Genomic DNA, 24,948 nt, shown 5'->3' with positions numbered 1-24,948 from the left:
GCCATCCCACGACGTCTCCACCGCAGGCACAGCTCCCAGGGGCTGCAAGGAAAGAGCTCCAATCCTGCCTGCAAGCAGAGCAGCAGCAGCAGAGGCAGAGGTGCTCGGGACTGTGCTCATACTTCACTGTCTGTCAGGTTTTCCATTGCAAACACTGCCGACACAGTTTATAGCTTGACCACTTCAAGCCACATCCATGCAAAACTTGGCAGAGAGGGAGCTGCTCTGGCCCTCCCTCCTCCACCTTAAAGAAATCTGTCAGATTCCTGCTTTAAAGTCACAACATTTCTTTTCTGCAACAGAAATACATTTTTAAGTCATTCCATGAGGCTTTTTTTGGTTAAGGTTTAAAAGAAGTCTATGTAGTCGACAGACGGGACTTACGTCAACTACTCACATAGTTTTTCTGAAACAACTCAGAAATGTTTAGATAGTGTTGGACAGAGCAGGTTGATTACACCATGCCTTTAAACAAATCACAGTCACTTCTAGCAAGAAACACAAGCCCTGTAACTACAGCCCCTTTCCAGACAACATCTGTAGAGACTGTAAAGCTCCTTTTTTCTCCTGATGCATTTGTGACCATTGCTACATGCAGATTTTCCTCCCAGTTAATGAAAAAAAGAGATAAGTATTCATCAGATACAACAGGCACAATGGGTATTTTGCTCTTATAAACAGAATTAAGGTCTGAAGGACAATTTTCATTGAGCCAAGATAGGTGTTTGCTGCAAAAACCAAACGCTGGAGCCTGAGAGCTGGTACACTACTAAATAACTTGTTCTGAAGCTTTATTTAAAGCTAACAGCTTTATTGAAGTCTAGCAAGGTTTGCTTCCACAGTAATTGCAGTAACAACCAGGTTAGAGTGACCCAAAGGCTTTACAACTCAGATTAAGAATTTTGGAAGTTATTCACCACATATACTACACTGACCATGCTCTTAAGTCATAATACTGGGCAGAAGTTTGAACTTCAAATAATGTCCAAGTAATAACTTTCACTAGCAAATAATGAAGACAACTTATCCAACTCTTTCAGTGAAAGAGAAAACCAAATGAGACAAGGCCCATCTCTTACATGAGAAAATTAACACTGAGTAATACTATACATTAGGCATGACACATTTAAGGTGAAGCTAAAGAAGCTTCATGCAATACCAGATAAGGCTTCAATAAATCAAATCAAATACTAGATATTTTCCCCCACTTCTACCTTTGCCCTATACACAGGGCTCTGAACAAGCACAAGCTCTGAACAGCTTACATCCTTTCAGGAAAGCACACAATTTGGAAGCAAACATCAGAAAAGATGGTAACTCTAGCTCAGGCCCTAGAAGTGTGCAGAAGAAAACATCCAGCAGGATGTGAACCATCATTTGGAAACTGATTGTGAGGTTCCTTGTGTAAAAAACATAGGGACATTTGACCAGAAAAGAGAAGGTGTTTCTTTCCTATGAAAGCCATGCAACAAAGCCAAGTTAAAGTTTTTTCTGCTCCAGAAAACAAAAGAACCATTTAAGTGTCCTTGGCATCAGCAGGCAACCCTATTCAGGCAAGGTTTTAAAATGAAACAGTCATCTGTGCCTTTACACATCTAACTTCCCCAAAGTACAGTTCAACACCCAAAGCAGACATGATATGCTATATACATGTCTGTACATACAAGGAAGTTCAAAATATTGGCCCAACATCACATCCAACACACACTGTCCAGTCTGACAGGACTTTTCAGCTGTCAGCTAACAAGCTGTCCAGCCACTTTGCCTTCCTTTCACTGAAGACACTGTCCCTGCTGCAAATGACATCCAAATCACCTTGCATTCCCTTTCTATGGATTAGAAGAATGAGCCGAATTTATACATCACAGGTAGAGCTTCACAACACTTAAAGGCCAACAGAACCATACAGTCAAATGAAGTATTACAAATGTGCATAGCTAAATAATTTTATTTTCTTGGAAATTATATCCCCCTGTTCTTAGAGGTCATACCCACATCTTCTAGGTTTGCTTGCTTACACTAAGCAGATACTCAAATTCAAGCCAAAATTCCTAAGTTCTGAATGTTGACTCTTGACAAAATTTTGCTAGTTTCATTACATGCCATCCAAAGGTCCAGCTGTAGCTGACGAGACAAGATACAGTATTGAAGTCATTCCTATGGTATCCCTATCCTAGGGAAGAATTAAGAGACTGTTTGGAGTCCTGTTATTGGAATAACTAAATCATGAGCTTCCTACAAGAACAGTTAAAAAAGGCATCCAAGGAAGTGATGCTCTCTCCATCACCAATCAGGGACTTATGAGCTTATCTTTTGGTTTTTGTGTTTTTTTAAAGGATGTAGATATCTTTATTTTGTACATATATAAAGGGCAAAATCACAGCATGGAATTCCAGGCTTCAGATTTCCTTTCTTGTTTACATGGACGTTAAGAAATCTGGCTGCCAAGCATCAGAATATGGTTTTAAGAAGTATAATCCAAATTCAAGGATGTTCCCTGAGAAGAGTCCCACTCCAGGACCTACTAATTAATTCAAACCCTGACATTCTCCATTTCTATCTCTGCCTTCCATGTGGTTCAATACAATGTGGTCTGAACTGTGCAAGGCAGAGAGGCCACACTAAATGAAAACACAAAGGAACTGTAACTGGAATTCAGACACTTCTTGTATTATTTAAGAGCCCAAATAATTCCCTTGGCTCCATAAGCCATTATCCAAGATAGGGATATCATGAATATGAATATAAGTTGCCACAATATAACCAGGCTTCTTGCTCTGATGACAGGGACACCCACTATTGACAATGAGAAGCCTCAGGCTTGGAAGGGAGGATGCTTGTCCACTAGGCCAGATACAGTTCAAGAAGTGAAGACATTTTTCCCTCTTCAATCATAACTACTGCTGTTAAGTGGGGCAGATGAGCAGTTTGGTTTCTATTAGTTTTGCAAGTGATACAGTCAGTACAGGAGATGGGTATTTCTGCTCACACTAGCCAGTGCTTTTCCACACACAATCCTTTTGGACTCCACACTAGCAGCAAATGAGTGCATCACTTTGAGCCAAGCAAGCATGAGGCTCTCATACAACAGAGAAATTACAACCCCATTAAAAGAAGGGGAAAAAAAAAATACAATGCATGGTCGTCTCAGTGGATAACCTGGCTCAAAGCTCTGGAAGCTGAATTTGAACCTTGGATCAGAGTGCCCCAGTGCCCCCAAGCTCTGCTGTGCCCAGCACACTTCACAGCCTGCCAGTGGTGAGAGCCCTGAACGTGGAGGTACCACAGTGTGAGCCCTGGCTTGAACAGATCCAAATGTCAGCAGCTCCTCTGGATGAGGACACACAAGTCACGAGTGGGCTGGAAACCAGTCCTGGACAACAGCTCTGGATTAATACACAAGGAGTGCTGGAGAGGAGGAGGGGGAGCTGCTGAAGACAGGCAGTTATTCAAACCAGCTGCTAAGCCACTCCAACCACTCACACGTACACAGTCTCCTGCATGTGTTCTGCCCAACTCAAAGCTACCAGGCATCCAAAAGTTAAGAGTAGAGAATAGAAATCTATACAAACATTTGCCAAAAAAATCTCATTTTCCAAGTACAAGCTGGTTATTCCACGCATAGGAAGAAGGGGATATCAGCTTGCTTTTACATGACAGCCTCTGCCTCTATGCCTCAAAATTCCCCAATTAACACTTCTGCAAGAAGTTTTGAAACTGTGCATGGCCACGTATTTATCTACGCACATTCTCTCCCCTCCCTACTGAGCTCTGGGCCACGGGCTAAGCTGTCAAGCCAAGTTTCATCCCAAGCAATTTTTAAACACTCATCCTATAAATCCTCTGCAAAGGGAGTTAGTAATGGAAATACTGACAGAAACTTGAAGAGACAGCAGGGCAACTATAGCAGCGTACTATACATCAGCTTCATTAGCTGCAGATCCTTCTCTCTGTCACCTTCATTTTCCATTAGCGTACCTTGGCTAATTAACACACAAAACCTATGAAACATTCTTACAGTAGAAGGCAACATTTGGCCCCCAGCCCAAATCAACATCGAAAACCTTCAACATCCTCTGCCAGACATAGTAACTGTACCAGATGGAGCAAATGTACAGCTAACAAATAGTGATGAGGAAACTGAAAGCAGAGGAACAAATGCAAAAATCAGACCCTTAAAAGAGGGAAAAGCGACAAATATAACTTACCGCTTTCATTTTTCTCTATGACATCCACGACCTCTCCAGCCTGGAGGCTGATCTCAGAGTTCTCCTGCTTCTCATAGTTGGACACCACCACATATTGCTCCAGGATCATGGGTTCAGAGCTAGCATCAGCACCTGGGGAAGGGAAAAAGCAAGCCGTAAGCCAGCTTCCAGCCATGGCTCCTTGAGCGCGACCTCCGTCCATCCGATTCACAACAGGCCAACTTGTCACCAGAGCCAAGCGAATCAGCAAACAACCCTGGCTCGCAGCATATCCCCAAATGGCTGGCCATATAGAAACAGCCTCCTCTGGCCCACAACCCAGCAGCACAGAGGGACATTGGAGAGAAGAAGAAGAAAAAAGGGGAGGAAAAAAAAATATAAAAAGGAGCCAAAAAAGTGAATTAGCTGCACAGTTTCATGATGGATTCTGAAAATAAACCTCTTCCCAACATGGTTTCCACAATGCTTGCTCCCATTCAGAGAAAAAAATCCTGGGCAGAAGCAGTATAAATCCACAGCTGAGCCATCCCCCCAGTAAACCCAAAGAAGAAACAGCTCTCCCCTTGGCGGCTCAGCTCCTTCTCCACTCTAAAGGCTTGAGCTGAAAGTCAAGAGGGGGCTGTAGATGCCAATCATATTCGTCTGCACTGCAGCCCTTAAATAGAAACACATGAGCGGGGCTGAAAGAGAGGGAGGTGGGGTGGTGGGGTGGAGGGAGGGAGGGGAGGGCGGGGAAGAGTGTTTACTTGAAACAGAAGAAGAAAAAAACTTGTAGCGCCAGATCGCTGCTCGAACACGGCCGCCCCCCGCCTGCCCCGCGGTTCCGCATTCCCCCGGCAGAGCAGCCCCGGCGGGACGGGGCTCGGCTCCCCCTCTCCATCGCCTTTCTGGAGCCCTCGGAGCCAACCCCCAGTTTTTGATTTCTCTTCGGAGCAAGGGCTTTCGGCTGTCAGAGCCATTTATGAATGAGAGCAGGCGCTCACGCCAACAGGGGCCACGAAAGGTGCAAAATAACGCTCTCCTGCCTCCCTTCCCCCACACTACTGCTCTTTTTAAAATTATTATTATTTCTGACTTTTTCACCCCCAAACCGAAATCGTGCATTTCGAGGTGGAGCCACGAGGCAGGCACAGCACAGTGCCAGATGTGGAGGGAGCCCTTGGGCTGCTGCCTCTGGGCTCTGCAGCGCACAAACAGCGCGGACGGGGCCTCTGCGCTCCCAAACCCAGGCACAGACCGGCTGGGCTCGGCCCAGAAACCGCCCTGAAAAGCCACGAGAGCCTCTCAGTTTAGGTCTTTACTTTGTAAGAGCCAACATGTCTTAATGCTACATTATTTTACAGGTTTTCTCAATTACAGCAGTTTGGGACACTGGCATTATTATACTTTTTACATATTAAGAGGCAGTTCCTGTTGCTCTGGATTAAGATGCAGATTGAAAGGGAGGACAGAAGCAGATATACAACTTGCTGAATGAACCATTTTACACAACAGGGACACAGCCAGGAGCAGACTCCAGGTTTTCCTGAATTTCTGATGACAAATTGGCTACAAGAGACGGGAAGGAAGTAGCATGGTCTGAAACTGTCCACCAGAAAAGTCAAGGGACTGACAGCCAAGCACAGGATGCTGGGTGCTGTATTTCCAAACTCAGCCTGTTCATATGTGTTTGGACTGGAGATGCAAAGTGATTCTACAGACAAGTAATTAGCATCCCTGCCAAGAAAGAGGTAAAGAATGCATCAGCCATTAAAACAGCATCCTGTGAAATGAAAATCCTAGAAAAAAAGCAATTAATTCAACTGTTTCCTGAAAGGAAACACTATCACAATGCCTCCCCTTGGACCAGGTTTAAGAAATCCAGAAAATTAGAAGACTTCCTTGCTCCCTAAGCATGCCTTGGCCTCTCCTCAAATTACATGAGTTAATTTTCTTTAAAGAGGAGCCATCTCCTCTAGAAGGTTGTGTTTAAGAGATTTAGCTTTTCTATAGATAATTGAACCACAGCCAGTAGCAGGACTAGGAGGAGAAGACCATGAACTGACAACATGGAAATTTATAATGCAAATTTTCACCATAGCTGTCCATTCCAAATAAGCATCATGTTTCTCTTCATGATCAATCAACCTGACTCATGCACTCTGGTTTAAACCAGTGCTAGTTGGGCTATCTAGAGTACAATGAGATGCATTCCCCTGTTTCACACTGTTTCCCACACAGTTTTTTCTCCAGTCCAGAATCCAGCAGCTCTATTATCTTCTTTCAACCTGCTTAGGCAAGTAATACCTACAACCCTTACTTCATTTTAGTCTTGAGATAAATACAAGTTTTTTAACCAGAAACAAAAGCTGTCATGGACTGTCTGTCTATGCACGTGCATCAGCAGAGAATTCAGTGTGTAGAAAGGCAAGAGGGACCAAACAGTGGCAAGGGGAGCAGGAAGCCAATTGCTAAACCAACAACTCAAATGCCTTCTTTCCTCCAACCTAGTAGGCAGTTTTCATGGGACTGGAATAAGGAAAAAAATCGAAAAGACGGCATTGGCTTGCTGGCAGGAGCAGTGTTCATGTGATGCATGTGTCCCTGCTGGGAACAAAGAGAGGACCAAGCTGGAGCACAGGCTGGCAAACACCCCACCAGCAGCCACAGAAGCCCTGCCAGGGACCGTGTGCCAGGGGAATGCCCTTGCCAGGAAACATGGAGAATCAGCACTTCAAATCCACCTCTACAACTCTGCTTAAAAAAAAACAAAACAAAACAAAACAAAACAAAACAAACAAAAAAAACCCCACTTAAAACAGTTTGGCAAGACAGGTTATATCTGCATTCTCATATCTGAAATCCAGCAAGCTTACTCTGTCCTGCCTTGGATAAGGTAGTCACTGCAGGAGGATTTCTTTCTTTGTCACTACAGTGGCTGGAGGAACACATACAATTAAGAGATTGTTTTAACAGATGCTTGTATAACTGCTACAGGGCTCCTATTAAGACAAAAAAAAATAGGGTGATAAATTCCTTGTTCTAGGAAGTAACCAAGGTCAAACAAACTTGTTCATTTACAGCTGCAGTAGATCATGGCTAGAGGATATCCCCCTTTCGAGGTGTGGGGTCCCTGTGGCTCCTGGAGTGATGGTCACCCAAGATTAGGTACTGCACAATGGGGAAGATTTCAGTAAGAGCAAAGAAAGGAAGAAAAGGAGGAGGAAAAGACAGAGAAACAGCTCCTTTCAGTAACCAAAAGCCTTAACCATTTTCTGGGTAGCCTGGTTTGGGTTGTTACTACATTCCCTTCAGGCACAGTCAGTAGGGCAAGGGACTCTAATCCTTCTCAGCCTTCCATCACCCACAAGCTTTAGATGAATTACTGCTCAGTGACACTCAGGATGCCCACAGCATTGCTGCTACACTATGTCAGACTCTCCAAAGGGGATTCAAAAGAACAAGACAGGCAACACCACAGGCAGCACAGCACCAATTACACCCACTGCCCTGGGCGCTTCCGCATCCCTGCCAATTAGTTCAGGTCTAATTTGTAACACAGGACACAGCATGCATTGAAGAGTAACAGCCTGCTCCGTGTGAGCACGCCAGGGGACAGGGATGCGGTGTGGCATGAGTTCCCCAGCAAGCTCACATGCAGCTGCAATGCCACCCTGACACAACAGCCCTACTTTTTAAAAAGCGTCTTCAGCCCAGGCAGGAGAAATGGAGAGCAGAGGATAGGATAACATTGATGTGCCAGGTAGAGGTCCCCCCTCCTCTCCCTCCAAAAAAGCAGAATTAATGTTTTGGTTAAGCTCCAACTTGCAAGCCCTCCCCAGAGCAGAGCACAGATTGCTGGCTGAAATAAGAGTTTGCTTGCCTCTCCATTTCTTTTTGCCTCGAGTCCGTTTCCTGGTTAAAGTCTTGAGGATACCCCTCCTTCTCTCCATAGGGCTCCACTTTACAATCCTCCCGCTCCTCACCTCAGCACTTCTCTTCCTGGGGCGGAGCAGAAATGTCATTGGAGCTTGTCCATGCCCCTCACAGCTGGCACTATTAAGTGACAACAGTTGCACCCTGTCCCCCTCATCAGGCAGCGAGGAGGGAGCATCATTCCTCCTGCTACACTCAGAGACCAGCAACTACTGTGAAAGCCTCCTAAATAAGAGCACAGAACGTCTGTTCCAACAACATCATCCTCCTCCTCCTGTGTTGCAACAGCTAAGACCTACGATGGTTTTGCAATAGCCAAAAATGAAAACCACCAACTGGACTCCAAAAATAAAATCATCTGGATATGGGAATGTGAGACTCCTGATCTTTGCCAGATTACTCTGTTGTTATCAAGCTATAAACATGTCTGCTCTTTTAATCCATACAGTGCACAGGCTTTTATATTGCTCTTTCATGATTATCAATCAAATGTTTACAGATTAAGACTAAATGAATTAGTACTGGGCTGGTCAGTGGAAGTCCTGCAGAAGCAGCCAAAACCACAGAAACGGCCAGTGAACACCATAAGGGTGAGTCACAGCTGAACAACCAACTGGCAGGTAGTCCAGCCCTTCCGACATGGGCACAACTGCTGGGGACACGTGCAGAGTCTGCATGCTCGGGTGTCTGGCCCCCAGTGTCCTGGCATTCCATAAGATAATGGCAGAGCTCTGCACTTTTCCATGCACAGGGAGGAGTAACTGTGGTAGCTTGGATCTAGAGCTGCGGTTTCTTGTTAAAGACAGCTCTTGAAGGGTAAACTTTTATGTATCTCTGGAAAACTCCTTTCAGGGAAGGACAAAGGGAAAAAAAAAAAGCCCAGAAGAGCAGCAAGCCTACTTAAAATCCTCAGATCAGTCTAACCCCTTAGCACAATCATACACCCAGCTCTAAACACATTCCTTCCCCTAAAAACTTAACCTCTTTTCTTTCTTATCAGAAGGACCACATTACTATAACAAATAAACATTAAAATTGCATGTTTTCTTTAAGCCTTCTACCCGTGATTTATCCTGAGCTGTGTTAAGATAGAGAACTCAGTTACATGTAAAAATTGGGTTAAATGTGTATTGCACAAAAGATAAAACAGACTTTGCCATGTAATGCATGTGAGAGTACACAAGAGTTCATCATATTGCAGCAGTGTTAGGAAAGCAGTTCTTAAAATAACCAGTTCCTAGAGTAAGCAGTGAGATGAGACTAATGAAGCCTGCTACAAATCTCTATGGGGACAACATGGATTCAGATCAAAATCGTGTTTCCCAGTCTATGATCTCTCTTCTATTCAGTGAGAGGGTTTTTGTTTTGTCTTGGTGTTTTGGATTTTTGTACATTTTTTATTCTTTGTGTGCCCTAAACAATCAGGGTTTTGACTCATCTCCTAAATATTCCTGCACTACAGCCTGCCACACTTCATTCAGCCCCATTGCCACTTACCAAAATTCAGACTGATGTATTTTTACATCAATTATTCCTGGAGGTAAGGCTACTATTGCCACAAGCTGTGAGTGAAGGGGATTTATCTTCATCTCTCCCACCAGATAGCAATCCTCCCAATCCTAATAGTGTTTAACCTCAGAGCTCAGAGGCTCTTGGTGTAGCAGCCCTGAGCCACAAAGCTTTAGGGACAGAGACAAAAGTTTATCACCTCCCACAGTTACTTCAGAAATTCAGTACAAATCCAGTCTCAAGGTCTGGATTATTGCCAATTATAGAAGAAAAACATTTGGGCAAGTTTATCAAATGGGTTATTAAAACACTGTGATTTCTGTAGTTCTTCCCTGAGCCTGGCCAGGTAGCTCTTTTACAAAGCACAAAGACACTCTATTGCCTTTTCAGAAGAGAGTTTCAGAAGCAGGTGACACCCTGCTATTAAAGATGGGTGGAAAGCAGAAAGGGAATGGTTTGGATCTGACCACCTAGGTAATGCAGAAGACCCAAAGCCAGAGAAGTTTAGCCTAAAACCTTCTGCAAATCCCGAAGAATGTCCAAGAATAAAACAAAATTGAGCATCATGCACCCAGCAATGGCTAGGTTAGTACGTAAACCCTCTCACCCCAGGCTGGCAGCCGTGATTGATGTATGAGAAGTTTCTCCCTAAGTGAGCATCCATCCACCTTCCTTGCTCATGTGCTCTGCAAGCCTTTCAGGACACTGGGCAATAGTAGCCAAAGCTCTAGCCTTTCTTGCTATCTTTTTGGCCAAACATGCCTAGATGGTAACTCTGTGAGCTGCACTAAGTCTCTTCTAACCTTTTGGCTTGCTGCTACAAGCAGCTATAGGGGGCCCATGCCAACAGCACACATTGCCACGAAGAAGAGACTATGATCAGCAGTCATAGCAGCAAAAAATTAACTGGATTCATTCCCCACCATAAGACACACATAGTACTTTCTGTCACTTCCAAGAACCAAGATCTGGGCGAGCCTTCAAGAGTCTGGGACAAGTGGCAGCTTTAACTGTAGACTGTGGCTTCCAGCCATGGAGTATGTGTGACACACAGCTAAAACCAGCAGCAGAACACAGCCCCTACAGGGAGCGCCTCAGGAATGAGCCTGGCCCACGGTACATGGCAGGAGCTCTCTCAAGCAGCTGCTCCAGTTCAGTTCTTCCCTCTTTACAGCCCTCAGCAGCATTTCCAACAAAATCCTGACCAACAGAAAAATTCAGTGCTGACCTTTGCCAAGTGGAGCCTATTGGTCTCGGGATTTTTATTTTTTATTTTTGATCTGCTAGGTTTTAAAATAGAGCCAAGAAAAATTAGAGGCAGGAGGGTGAAAGTAAAAAGTTGAGTCCTCTTTCCACTCCTTCTTGGAAAGTTGGCTCTCTGAACAGTGATTCCAACCAACTAGGTTACAGGTAGCAACAGTTAAGAATACTTAAGTAGTATTTTGCACACAAATCTGTTAAACTGCTTGGAGATTTTCACACAGCTGCCAAACTGGGTCTTCCACCAGGCTGAAGTCACCAATATACTCTGGCATTTGTCCTAGTCCTGCTCAGTGGTGCAATGCCCATCCCTCCACATGGCACAAAGCAAACCAACCAAAGATTTTAACAGCAGTCAGGGTGACTAAACTGGAGTCCCACCACAGCACCTCTCAGGGTGTGGCTGTGTGGCACCCATCTTTTTCCAAAGTACAAAATGAAACCACTTAGAAGCCTTGGTTAGAGTCTCCACTTCATGGAGGAGGTTCATAACCTCAGTTAGAGCTTGGGCAGCATGAAACTGGCTTCTGTTCTCATCTCCAAGCCACAGCCTAGCTAGGACACATAAATGTACTACATAGGTAAAGATCACATCCAAATTCAAGTCTGATCTACCAGCTTGACACATCAGGATACAGCCTACAGATCTGGACTGAAGAACAGCTATTTTGGAAACTGGGGATTCATTTGGATGAGAAACTGAAAGGCCACATGAACTAGAACAGCACGGAGAGCTAAGAACTTGCCAAATGTACATAAGACTTTTGAGCAGCACTATGTATCAACATTCACCTTCTCAAGCACCATGCGAGGCAATTAATCACTTATATTTTGCACACTCATCATGCACCTTTTTTTGACAATCTAGCAACATGCATTTAGCTAAAAGCAGTAAGCAGAAGGGAAAAAATTGTATCTATTAAAGACTTTGCTTCCTTGCCCTTTGAGAAGGCTAAAAACATTGGCATTTAGTTTGTCATTTTATAAATGACAGCATGAAACAGTCCCAACAGATCTATTGAGTCAAAGAAATCCAACCTCACCCCCCAGCCATGTAACCTGAGGGGTTCTTGTCATTTTTCCTGAGGGACACCATCTCTTCTGTCTCCTCCTTAACATGTTTCTCTCCTGCTCAATATCATTCTGTTTTTCTGTCTCAACTCCCCCATGACCTATGAAGCAGCAGGCTCCTGTGACTGAATACTTCAGATATTTCTGCACTTTTATATCCAGTTACCACACTCAAATTAGATCTATTCTGCAAACATGAGGCAGAACCCCCCCCCCAAGAAAATATTCAACTTTTGTCAAGAACAGCGTTTCTAGAATCACAGCAGTCTTGCTCACTAAAAACTTCAGACAAGACTCATCCATCAAGGATGGTGGGATTTTGTTCACATACTTTTAACAGGGCATGAACTTGATTATTCTACCAAATCTGGAATGGAAATCAGCAGGAGTGTTTCCATCTTTCCTTGCCCCAGGACCTATATGTAGCCTTAGCAGCTTGAGTGACCAGCCCAGCATCCTGTACAGACCCAGGATATATCACTTGTGATCTCTCCTTCTAAGTCGGAAGGAGAAAAGAATTCTTCTTTGATATTCCATGTCAAATGACAAATGTTTGCAGAAGAAATCAACTGGTTACACAGCAGAAGTCCTGATTCCTTATACTGTAAAGCTTAGTTTTTGCCTTGTATGGGACTGCTGCTCCCTAGCCCCTGATACCTCACCTAGAAACTGCTCCCCTGCTTCCTCCTCCTTCCTGACTCATTGCAACAAGAAGGCTGATGCTCCCTTGAAAATTTTGCATCTTTATCAGAGTTTTAGCTTTTTCATGTGAAACCACTTCTGTTTACTGGGGAAATGCAAAGAGCATTTAGAAGTTATGGAGCACACAGTCATGTTTCTCTGCTTTATCCTGACCTGTAAAGTTTCTCCCACATAGAATAGTGAGAGCACAGCTGTGCAGGTACTCAGCTGTGGCCAGATTCAACCCACTGCAAGAGGGGAAGCTGCCTTCGACTGAGGCTTTGAGTTGAGCAATGAAAATAAAACCCTACAAACTACTAACCCCTGCTAGCACCAACATCAAGGTGAGGCAGTCATCAGAAAAGCAAAACTCTTCCTTACCAGAAATCGTGCATCATGAAAAACCAATACACAAGCAGACAACAGATCCTGGGTATCCACTGCCAGAGATTCACATTCAAGACAACTCTAAAACCACACACAACTTGAACTAGAGAATTCTGGTTTTAATAGCATGCAGAACACCAAGACACAAGAATTTACCTGGTGTGACACTCTTTTTTGGAGTCTCAGACAAACTGGACATCCAAACTTGAAATCCAATCATAGGGCAGCCATGAAAAAAGAAAGTAATTAGAAACACAAGAAAACAGTCAAAACCAGTCACATCAGAAAGTCTGAGAGTTAGTAAAGACAGCTTTGAAAGAGACAAAGTTTTTCTTATGAGTAGTGTTGGCATTATGGGGACTCAGAGGAAGGTCAAGTCATAAGAAGCACCCAGTTAATTTTTATGTTTTAGTGGATTTGCAGAATTTATGAAACTGATCTGTAGGTGATTCAGTTTTGAGCTCTAAGAAAAATATATGCCCTGAGCTTATTCCCCGTAGCTCAGAAGACACATACCAAGAGACAGTTTGACTTACTAAGCCTCAGACCTGCAAAACTATTTATCTTTGCAGCTGTTAATCATACCCAAAAGATACATAGACAACTCGCAGAGATTGAGCTTAGCAAACACATATTAGTTTCAACAAGCATCTTGTTACACTGGAATTGCATTAAGGAAAATAACAATAGACAAATAATGCTCCATAGAAAAGAGTACAAAACTCCAATAAAGGTACATTCAGAGTATAACTAGAAATTCCATTTTTGCAACCAATGAATGAGGCAGAGATCAGGTTAAGGAGAAAGCTGATAGGAATTGCTGCTAACAAGGTCAAAAGGTTTCCCTCCCCCTCCATGAAATGTGGTGGAAATACTTGGCTTGGGAATTTGGGAATAATCTTCAAATGTTAAGTGTTATTTTTTTCTTGAATACACTGGAAGTATGTTTTGAAAGCTAACAGATTTTCCCTCATTTCTAAATAACAAACATTCCCCTTCTCTGGGATGAAGGAGCAGAAGGGCAGCTGTTACTCTCTCCTTACCTGGGAGAAGAGACATCTAGGAAGAGATATTTATATGACAATTTAAGAAGTTCCTAAATTCTGACAACTACAAAATGCAATTTGAAAAACCTATTTGCACTGGGGAACCCTGTTCTGGACCCAGCAGTTGTGTAGTTGCACTGCAATTCAAATGGATTCAGTATTTTGACTACTTTGCAGTAAACTGTCTATAGTGGCAGATTGGAGAAAATGCTGAAGTCGTTCAATCATCTGACTCCCAAACCCATGTGCTGCACTGTCACAATACACTACAAAATACACAGTGGTAAATAACAATAATTTACTTTGGACTACCATTTAAGAAAAAATGAAAAAGGCTTTGCATTGGTGGAGTGCAACAGGAAATAATCTGGCAGAGTAACTTGTGCTGTTGCTCATGGAGGGAATATACAGCATGTTTCTGTTACAGACTTGGGGCACGCACGGCAAAGGGTGTGAAGGAGTTGTTGTCAGCAACTTGTCTATTAGCTTTTGAATAGACTTCCACTGCCTTCAGAGCACAATTATGAACTTCAGTCAGCTGTCAGAACTTTTTCCAGACAAGAAGAACCTGAATACAATAATGATAAATCAAGCAGATGATGTATTGCAGGAGTAACTGAGAAAATTTCAAAGTTTGCCCCCACCCAAGCTGCAGCAAAAGACAGAAACACCCAAAGCTAGAGGAAATATGCTGCACTTAACACAAGTTTAGGGCTACTCTGGACATATCTACCCAAGAAGAGAGAGAGTTTACACCTAGATCAACAGTAGCCATATCGACAGACACCCATGTGAGATCTCACCATAAATAAAGCAATTCTGTTAGCAATTATCAATTTCTCAGAAAACTTCTTTTTCAACAAAGTATTTTTTCTCCTTGTCAAAACTATTGGCTTAAGTCAGAAAAGAAGGGCAATATAAGTATTAACTAGTAAACAATCCCACAGGTCACCAGTGTGGGCTTCCCAGCCCAGGAAGCAGCATAAAGCAGCAGCACTTCTGAGCTGCCCCAGCCTGACAGCAGCTAGAAGTGGATGAGGTTGCTTCTGAAGCAGAAGACAGCCAGCATATTTCAGCTGCTCCTGCACATCTGCTTAGCATTAAACTTCCTTCTTGGGGATTTTTTTTTTTTTTTTATTCCAAGACGTTTAAGCTCTAATTGCTACCAGCTTTTAAGAGTCCCCCCTACAAATAATAAAAATATCAGACATTAGTGATAGATTCCACTTCACAGAGAGCTCAAACGAAGAGCCGCGGCGGGAGCCAGCATACGGGGAGGAGGTCAGAGGCCTCAGAAACATGCTGTGCCTGAGCCAACAAAACACAAGCTTTGAACAGCCCCAGGTTTCCCCTTTAGGACAGGGTTTTACTGGAATTCTGCATGAGGCTTGGACCTGGTTTCCAATGGGATTGGTAACAGTAAACGAACAAACCTTCGCTTCCTGCCACTCCTCTCCCCCTCTGCCACATGGCCGAACACTGGCTGGTCTCAGATCACTTGGAAGTGCAGGGGGGGAATCTCAGTATCTGGAAATTAAAGTTGCCTGCTCAAAGCAGGCCACTCCTAGAGCAATGGCATCCCAATTCTGCTCTTAACACCAGTCCTCACAGCCCCTGCTGCTGACTTCAATTGGAGCCAGAACAAACTCCTCCTACCGGAATTATTTTTAAAAGCTCAAAAGGAACATGAATCCATAAATTACAGCTAAGTCACGAGGCCGAGGCAGTTGTGAAGAGCACAGAGGAGGCTCTCCTTCAGAGCCACACTGCACAGAAATAGCAGCACAGCAGGCATGTCACTGGAAGTGGCTGCTGAACTCCATCCCATCGCTTTCAAGCTGCCATGATGGAGTTGGGCAACCCTCTGATGGGTCAAGGAGGGTCCTCAGGTGTGAAAGAAAAGGAAGGACTTGAAGGGGCAAAAAGCTTTGAAGACAGAATTAAGCTGGTTGCTATGGTGAACAGGAAACATATTATTCTAGATTTCAGCAGAAGCTTTTGTGCTGCCAGTGAGACTGGTTTGTTTGCTGCTCCTCCCACCTCTGGCAAGAGAGCAGGCGCCAGACTGCTGGGGACTAATGCTTTATGCTTGTGATACAGCTCCACTCATCTCATTTTAGCAGCAGACTATTTGTCTTGTGTACAGTTAGAGCAGAGTAAGCTTCCACAAAAACCTACAATAGCTGGAGTCAGTCTAGAATCAAATGCATGAGCTCAATGCTACCAAAAGCCAGATACCACGTTCATGGTATCATCCACTTTAATCAGTACTGCACATCCAGGTGGGCCCCTGGCCCAGCAGGTGCAGAGGAACCCCTCCTCCATGGGCATTTTAGCAGCAGCTACTGATGCAAGTTCCTTTTGTTAGTAACACTGTCTGAAATCAGTTCAGTTCAGTGTTGAGCCCAGCATCCATGATTTAACACTGCTGCCAGCACCAGGAGGGACACTCTCCTACAGGATCACAGTTGTTGGGGCTATCAGGGACCTTTATAACAAGCTTTTTTTAAAACAAAAAGCTGTCTAGCTTGTTAAGCTACATATTTCCCAACAACAGTCCTTCACTAATTGTGGGCAATTGGATCATACTGGTCATGAGTTTCAGGGTGGTTGTAGTTCTTGTGATGTAACCCTTGCCCCAAATGATTTCTGTGCATAGCTGAGAAATTAGCATGGGCCAAAGACAGGCCCCTGCAAGTGATCTGGATGTGGCTACCTTGCTTTGGAGGACAAAGAATTTATTTATACAGGTATGGCCTGTTCTTTGGAAGTGGCCTTCCATAGAAGACAACATTATCAGAGCCATTTAACTAATGGAACTATTTTGTTCTCATGAAGCTCTACCTTTAACATCAACTGGGAATACCAAAATCTCCCAGCTGTTACAGTGCAACTTAAATTACTGAAAAAGGGATTATAAGAACAAGTGGCCATACTGAAGAGATCCTGACATCTGGTCTGTTTCCAACAGTGCTCTGTTCCATGAGTGCAGTTGAGTGTTTTGCAGACTCATTTTGTAGACTTACACCCTTCCTGTCTTAATTGGAGGGGTGAAAAGAAAATAAGCAATGCAATCAGTGATTCCTCAGACTGGAGCTGGGGGAATGAGGAATGGGTGTGTTCTCATGCCAGTAGTGGTATCTGACAAGTCAGCAAGAAGTGGGCTGACCACACTGTTCCTTAGATGTGTCCACTTTTTCGAATTGGCTTAGAGCCTTGTTGGCTGCAATGTTCATCACATATGGCAGAATACAAAACAGAAGCTGAGCCTGTATTTCAGTTTACATTTTGGAAGACAAGCCTGCCAAGGAGTTGGTATACATGAAGCACTATGTTGTTGTCCTGGGGGCTCAGGTGGGACACCTTACTGCCCCAAGCAGGTAAAGAACCCAAAAGCCAGGCTCAGTCTACTCAGTCCAGGGCTTCTTGCTGAGATTTTGTCTCCACTTTCCCCCTTCTTGCTTCCTCTCTGCACTCTTCAGACAAGCAAAGGAACAACCTCCTCCTCCTGACAAGGTGAGGCTGCCCAGTCAAAAGCAGAAAGCTCAGTGAAGAACCCCAAAACTGTGGGGCTTGTTTCTTCTTCCATCTGCAGACAGTGCACCATGCTCATACCCTTGTGACCCTCTCCAAAATCTCCATCCCCCAGACCCACTGACCATCTTTTGTCAGCCTGCCTCCAGGTTTCTCTCTTCTAGTCCCTCCCGCTTCAGCTGGGGCTTGACACTTCACTTAAATGGGAAGGCAGCAACAGTACTGGACTAGGAGAGGAAGACAGAGATACTTAGTGTTGCTAAGCTCCCCCCAGAAATGGAAGTACTTCTACCAGAGAATTACTCTGATACAGAGTCTATGTGTAGTTTTACAACACAGCTGGAAAGAGGAAAAAGGCAGATGAGCCTTCATCCGAACTGGAACCATTGCCACACATTCTGGGCTCACACAATTAATTCATTCAATTAGGCAGAGAACAACAGATAGTCAGAGAAACGGGAGGATGGCACAGAAAGGTTGCAAGTGTTTGGATCTATCTCACACAGCCCTACTCAGGGCACCCTGTTGAACTGTGCCATTGATGCTTCTCCCCTCAGGCTCCAGAGAGACCTAAACAAAACCAACATTTGTGCCCGGTGCCTGGCTCAGTGTGAGCCTGGTCAGACATCAAACTTCTTAGGTACCACCACAATGTCAGATTAATTTGTTACTGTAATTGCTGGGCAAGCAGCTGTTCCTTACCAGGGTAGCTTAAATAAGCTTTCCTTGCTCTTATGTCTGTGGGAAGCTGATGCATCACATTTAAAGCAAGTATTTTAAGATAGTTGTTGAAGGAATACACATATATTATTTTTCTCCCCAATAGAAGACTGCATTTTAAAGTAAACCTCTCATCCCTGCAGAGATATCTCCTCTTCTATACACTTGAAGCTGAACATTGGCTCCACTCCCTATGCCATCTGTTCAAGGGGGCTGTATCTTGAAAAAATATTTGACTAGTAGATTATCAAACATGCAAATCCAGCTAAAGTATCTGAGTAAGAGGATTGGCAGCAGGCATTAAATAAGGCCTTTAATTTTAGTCTTATTCACCAAGTTCAGCTTCATCACGAGCAGCCAGGGGAGGGCCTGTCAGTGTGGGGGGTGAGGGCAGAGGTGCTGGGCTGCAGTGATGAGCACAGCCAGCACCTTCCTCTTTCCTTGGCAGAAATGATCCCACTGGGAGCTGTCAGGCTCGTCACCTCCCCGGCACCTCCACGCTGCAGACCAACCTCAGACCACGTCCACTTGCCACGTAGCCTGGCGTATGCTAGACCCACACACACTGCTTGGAAAATGTTCACATCTGGCTTTCACGTGACTTGAGCGTGCCTCAGAAATTCATCATCTGGATAACTCACTCCTGCAGGGGAGAAATCCACAACCAGGGAGCCCTTTCCTGAGTTGGAACGGAGGAGTGGGGCCAGAGGATCGTGTGCTTGACAAACTGCACAGTGACACGCTCACAGCTGCATTTTCACAGCCTCATCCAGTCCTTCATCCTTTCTAAAAGTACAAACACAAAGAAAACTTAGTCCCAATTTTCCACTCTGTTTACTTCTGTAAAACCCCATTTTAATCCCATTCGCAGACCCAGAAGTATCCAGGACTGTTTAGTTTTTGTTCTGGCAGCCATTGCTCACATTAACTCTTTCCACATGGCAAGTGGGGATTGTTTCCCACATGATCCCTGTGGTACAGCCCCTGCACATACAGATTTGTACCAGTTCCAAGTTTTGCTGGAAGTGCCTAGAATATCTGAATGCTAATCCACATCTACAGCTGTACAAACTGAGAGCATCACCCCTCTGAGGAAAAAAAACAGCCTCCAGCACTGCCAAGGACGAGGGCAGAAAAGCCCCAGACGTTGCACTTGGAAACTCACAGGTATGTACACATGCTGGGATTCATGTGTGACTCAAAAAAATGGAGCAACAGTCAAGTCCCAACTGTGAAGGAGCCATGCTGCCAAGCACAGAACACTCAACAGCACTGGCATGTCCAGGCAGAGCTGGCCAATAATCAGTGCATACATTGTAACTCCTGCTGGACACCTCTGGAAGTAATGCTTCCAGCCATTTCTGGTTGGGTGAACCACTCCATCCAGAGTGAAGCAGAGAGAGGATTTGTGCTGTCACGCAGCCTGGACACTGGCCAGCTAGAATGGGACAGGTGTGAAGCCATGCACAAAGCTGGATGTGCGTAGAGAATGCTATTTTAGGGGTGAGTGCTCTCAACAGGCTAAGGACACACCCTCTACATCCAGGTTTTCAGAATCTGAGGGCAAAGTGTTCACCAGCATGAGACTAAGTTACCCAAAATGCCCAGGGAAGATTTTATCTGCTCCTCTCAGCCAGCCAAACCCATCTGTGCCCCATACAGATTCCTGTGGTGGCTGAGGATCATCACCCTCTGCTCCAGCTCCCAAATGTAATTCTCACCTGCCTTATCCAGTGTGCCAAAATCAAAATACCAGTACTCTCTGTGCAAGAGAGGAAAAACCCACGCAGGCAGCGTTAATACCATCTGCCACTGACAGACAGAAGAGAGAGGCAGAACAGGAGCAGATGGAGAACAGAGAATTTCTTAAAACCAAGAGAAATGCCGTTATATCCCCTAAGGTACCCAAACCACTCTGCACTTGGCTGAAAACGCTGAGGCATTTGCAGGGGTTCAAACTGTTCTACCATGGCTGTGCTCAAGCCACACCTCATTTTTCCAGCCCTGCCTGCACCCAGTCTCCCTGCCCTCTCTCCTGGACACAGGGCTCTCTGCAGCACCGATGCTGAACTGGGAACGGCAAAGAATACAAACACATTCTTTTCCCTAATCCTGCACCCTGTCCCCACACTTCAGTTTAAAAGCCAAGGAGCAAAACAAAAAAACCACACAACATACAAACATCTCTTTCTCTCTTATCCCATCTTCCTCCCACCCCAGCATATGGGCCACCCAGAAGATGACAGTGATCCTATACATCTAATGGGCCACATGCCCTGTCAGCAGAAAACTGAAGCAGTGCAGAATAAAGTCTCCTATCTGCTCTTCTCGTCAGTAGCCTCAGGCAGAAGTCCAAAGCACTTCAGTTTAAGCAGTGACTTTAAAAATATGGTGTACAAGGAGAAGTGTGAGATCAGCTTCCTTCTGCCAGAATACTGCAGACTGGATTTGGAGCGTGGGATTGGAGTGGACAGATTCACATCATGCTTGAAGATGCAGAATTGGGTCACACACGCACAGATGCTGCAAGGACATGAAATCTGTCTGACTTAGCGGCAGCTCCTCCTCAAATTCTGCTCTCTTCTAGTGCACCTGAGCACAGGATCAGTAGTCTTGCCTTGGAAAAAAACCCAAACCCACAGAATTGGCGTTCCTCTAATTATATGAAAAACTTGTTTTTAAAAAAAGACTTACAGTCTTGTTAAAAAGAAAAGTCAGGAAATAAAATTAGGTCTTTGGGGAATAACTGCATCAAGTAAAAGCCAATAAACTGATCAGAAGTTTAGCAAATTCACTACCTGAGGAAAAATAATTCTCAGTCATGAGAAGAGGAAGCTCTGTCATTGATGACCGAATTCAAGATGCACACTGAGATCATTAACTACTAACTTCTTCCAGAGCCAGGCCCAAGATGTATGTCTCCAGTAATTAAATGAAAATGTTTGGTCCTTAACTGCTATGCTTTTGCCTAGTCTATCCTTCTTTTATTACTAAATCCTTTATCTTCCTGAAAAAAAAAAAAAAAAAAAAAAAAGAAAAAAAAAAGCAGCAGCTATGAGAACCAAAATGTTCTGCCAGAATCTGCTGTTTTTAAATTCCATGCAGTAATTAGTACATACAGCCAAGAAGGTTAATTGTATGATGAGGGAACAGATCACAATTTCTGATCAAGAGCAATCTTGTCAGTACATGCTTGTGAAGTTATAAAATAGTGACTGGCAAACTATCTCATCCAGCCATCCTCATCAACAGGCCAAATGGCACCAAGGAGCCAGTCCACCATCCTTGCTTCTGCCCTAATTGTAGGAAACAATGCAAGGAGCACAGTGCACACATGTGATTCATCAGGATACAAACAAGAGCACATGCCTCAGTCTGCAGGGATCATGTCATACCACAGATTTCTTACAAGGATTAAGACACCAAGTTACATGATTTAAGATGTTCCTGGGACCTTGCCATGGGCTTGGACAGATTTGCATCCCTATTCACCACCTTAAAAAAGAACCTTCCAAGCTAAAGCTTTCAGAGGGACTATAGGGAGACAGACTTCAGAGACCATGAGAGCAGAATGATTCAAAGTAACATTTGAGTTAAAAAACACATTCTAACTTTGTTGCTACCATCTGGGCTCAAATCCACTGAGCAATGACCAAGTCCCCACTTGGGCCAGGTAGCCCCCAGCATCTGCTGCAGTCGCCACCCTGAGAGAAGATGCATTGCCTCATGCTGGGATTGACCACGGTAGTTAATTGGATTTTTCAGCCTCTTTAATACCACACTTAGATTTGGCTTCTTTGAGAACCCAGTTAAAAGGCTTAAGAGTTCTTCTGACTGAGAAGGTAAAACTGAGACAGATGTCACAGTCAGCTGGATTAGTTAAGGCATCCCCCAGTTCTAATACTAAACACAACTCCAGATGACATCTCATCAATACTGCTGAACCCTTAAAGCAAATGAAAGGCAACACTATATGTCTCTTGGAGCAGTCCTTCCTTCTCCCTCTATTGCAGCCATTTCCCACAAATATTACAAAATATCTGCCAGGGCTGGAGGCTGTACATTCCCTGCTTGCCCTGTACCTTTGTGTAGCTAAATGCTTGCCACAGGCCTGTGAAGATGGCAGAGACCTGCACATTTAATTGTAACAACTAAGCTTTTTTCCCCAGGGTCACCACCTCAGTCCTGAAACAGGTAAAACCAGCTCCAGCCACACAGCCCTGCTGGTCCCAGCTGGGAGCTCACACATTTGTGACCCCATTGAATGATTAAGCACAGAAGGGGTGGCACAAACTATTAATTTTCTCCACATTGTCTTAAAGGAGGCAGCTCAGACCATGTCAAGAAAATAAAGCTCATTTATGAAAAGAAAAAAAAAAAGGGAGAGCAAGACATGCCATGGAACTCTTAAGTGCAGGCTAGACACATGCATAGTGACAGGGTAAGAAAGGTTAAGCTCTGAAGTGATGAGCACAGCTCAGCTGTAAGGACAGAAAAAGCCACAAGTTGAGCCATTTTCCTTGCTAATTACAAAGGAAGCAGAAAAAAACCTATCCCAAATAATGCAAAGAAATAGCAATAAAGGCAACTCCCTGAAGCTGACAGAGTGCACATCCTTAGTGCATGAGGGCAAGAAAGAAAGTTTCTCTAGCAATGAAGAATTAGGCCGAGGAAGCAACTTTAGCCATCAGCTCCACCCATAATTCCTAGGCAACATCCCACAAAGTGATCAGCCAGGAGGGCCCTTGGTGTTTTTACAACAATCTGCTTGTTTCTCACTTGAGGCCCCACTTCTGTCATTGCCGAAACTCTCTCAACTCTGTTTAGTAACTTCCCCACTGAGGGAAAACACAGCATTACAGATGTCTCTATAAAAAGTTTGTGAAGCGTCTTCCGATGGACTCTGAAGTTTTTACTTACTTGCCAGCAGATATATCCTTCCTAGTTTTAGATTACAGCAGGGAAAGAAAACAGTGGTTGTTGGCTGTGTGTAGCCAAAATCTTGCTAGTCCAAAAATTGGACAGGGAAACCCAGCTGAAAGATGGTTTACTCATTCAAGGAAGCCTCATCAGCATCCTGAGGCAACACTGCCTTGAACCAAATCATTAACTTAATATTCTAAGTGTCCAATTACTACTTAAAATAGACTTCAGCTGCCAGACTCAGCCAAAGCACAGCCAGCTCAGTGCAGACAGGATCTGAACACCGAGGGAAAGGAAACACTGCAGGACTGATGGAGCCATAACTTCCATATTATTAAAGCTCATTCCCCTTCACTTGGAGGAGCATCCTACAGCATAGCAACAAGGTGCCAGAGGAAGCCACCAAGCAAAGGCTTGAAGCCAGCTCTGCCCCCAGCAGCAAGGTGGGCAGTCAGAGCAGGGGCAGTTTGGCTATGGTTTCAGAAGGGGGTGGCCAGCAGTGCTCCCGCCCAGGCACATAGATAGTTGTGACCACAAGGGTTTGGTCACCTACAAAGCAGGTGGCAGAGATCACTTTGAAAGCACCTCTTGTGCTGCATCTCACCTCACAGTCTGCAAAGAGAATCCTCTCAGTAGTTGAGAAGCACTGAGACTCGATGTGGAAAAGTTGTAAAGCCCACACCAGCTCCCTGTTGCCCCCAAACAGCAGGTCTCAGATGCTTGCTTCAGCTTCGTGACTGAGATCTGACTGCTTTGGCATGAAACTAGCCAAGAAAGATTCTCAGCAAGGAGAGGGGGCAAGATCTTACTCTAGGAGTCTGCAGCTTTCTCTAACCAGCAAGGGGGTTTGTGAGGTGGGTGGCACAATGATATCTTTGGGGAGAAACATACTCCAACTGGTTTTATAAGCCACATCAGGATTAGCAGATATCTCAAGGGTTAATTAGTTCACCATGCACAGATGGTAGCTGGTAGGGTTTGCAGAATGGATTAACCTAATCTGTGCCTTGTAATGTACCATACAAATACTCATTCGTAGACTTGCAGCAATTCTACCCTTATTTTGATTTGAGGACAGAAAAACCACACAATGAATGCCAGCATAGAAGTAATGCCTATTTTGAGTGACAAATGAGTAGCTGTTCACTTGGCTAATGCAATTGACAAATTGGAGTTTGAAAAGTAATTCCTTCCCATTTTGCTGCAGAGGGTCTTTGGGTGCACCAAGAAGAGACCATTTGTTGCAAGTGTACACAATATGCCCATGGTAGCCACTCCTCACAGTTGTACTGAGGGCTCTCCAGCACTGACAGATGGTCATAGAGCAACAATTCAATTGCCTGGAAACACGAAGGGAGCTTTCTGAGAAGCTCTGCAGTGTGTCAAATAAAGCCCCTGAAGTCCAAGGTAACAGCACATGTGGCATTTCAGGCCACAGCAAATGTCTGTGCCTTCACAGAGCCCCAGGTCTCCGAGCTGGCTGCAGGTTAAAGCATTTATAATTAGATCACATCCAAGCAAAAGGCTGTGTGTTTACACAGCCCTTTGCACAAGAGGAAGCCTGGCTCAGGGCTGGCATGCAGAGATGCCCCAGATCAGCCCAAGACTCCCTTTTGTTTAGCTAAGGACATGCCACGCTATTGCATTTGGTTCAGAAGGTCTCGAATGTTTACAACCAGCATCGACTGCAGCGG

The 24,948-nt window shown here is 44.5% G+C and overlaps 1 protein-coding gene across 3 annotated transcripts in view; it reads right to left on the bottom strand.

Moving 5' to 3' along the window:
* The window catches only part of SH3PXD2A (SH3 and PX domains 2A), a 247,727-nt gene that overhangs the window by 67,555 nt on the left and 155,224 nt on the right, over positions 1-24,948 (bottom strand). The window contains exons 7-8 of one of the 3 annotated variants that reach the window (XM_053948689.1): positions 13,188-13,235; positions 4,209-4,340 (exon numbers count right to left, since the gene is read on the bottom strand). In XM_053948689.1, coding sequence (XP_053804664.1) covers positions 4,209-4,340; positions 13,188-13,235 — 180 coding nt within the window. Of the gene's footprint in view, positions 1-4,208; positions 4,341-8,173; positions 8,210-13,187; positions 13,236-24,948 lie in introns of those variants that run through there. The other 2 variants (XM_053948691.1, XM_053948690.1) reach the window with 2 other exon arrangements.

Source organism: Vidua chalybeata, chromosome 8 (assembly GCF_026979565.1).
Source record: "Vidua chalybeata isolate OUT-0048 chromosome 8, bVidCha1 merged haplotype, whole genome shotgun sequence".
Lineage (NCBI taxonomy): Eukaryota > Metazoa > Chordata > Aves > Passeriformes > Viduidae > Vidua > Vidua chalybeata.
This window is presented reverse-complemented; position numbering and strand designations above follow the sequence as displayed.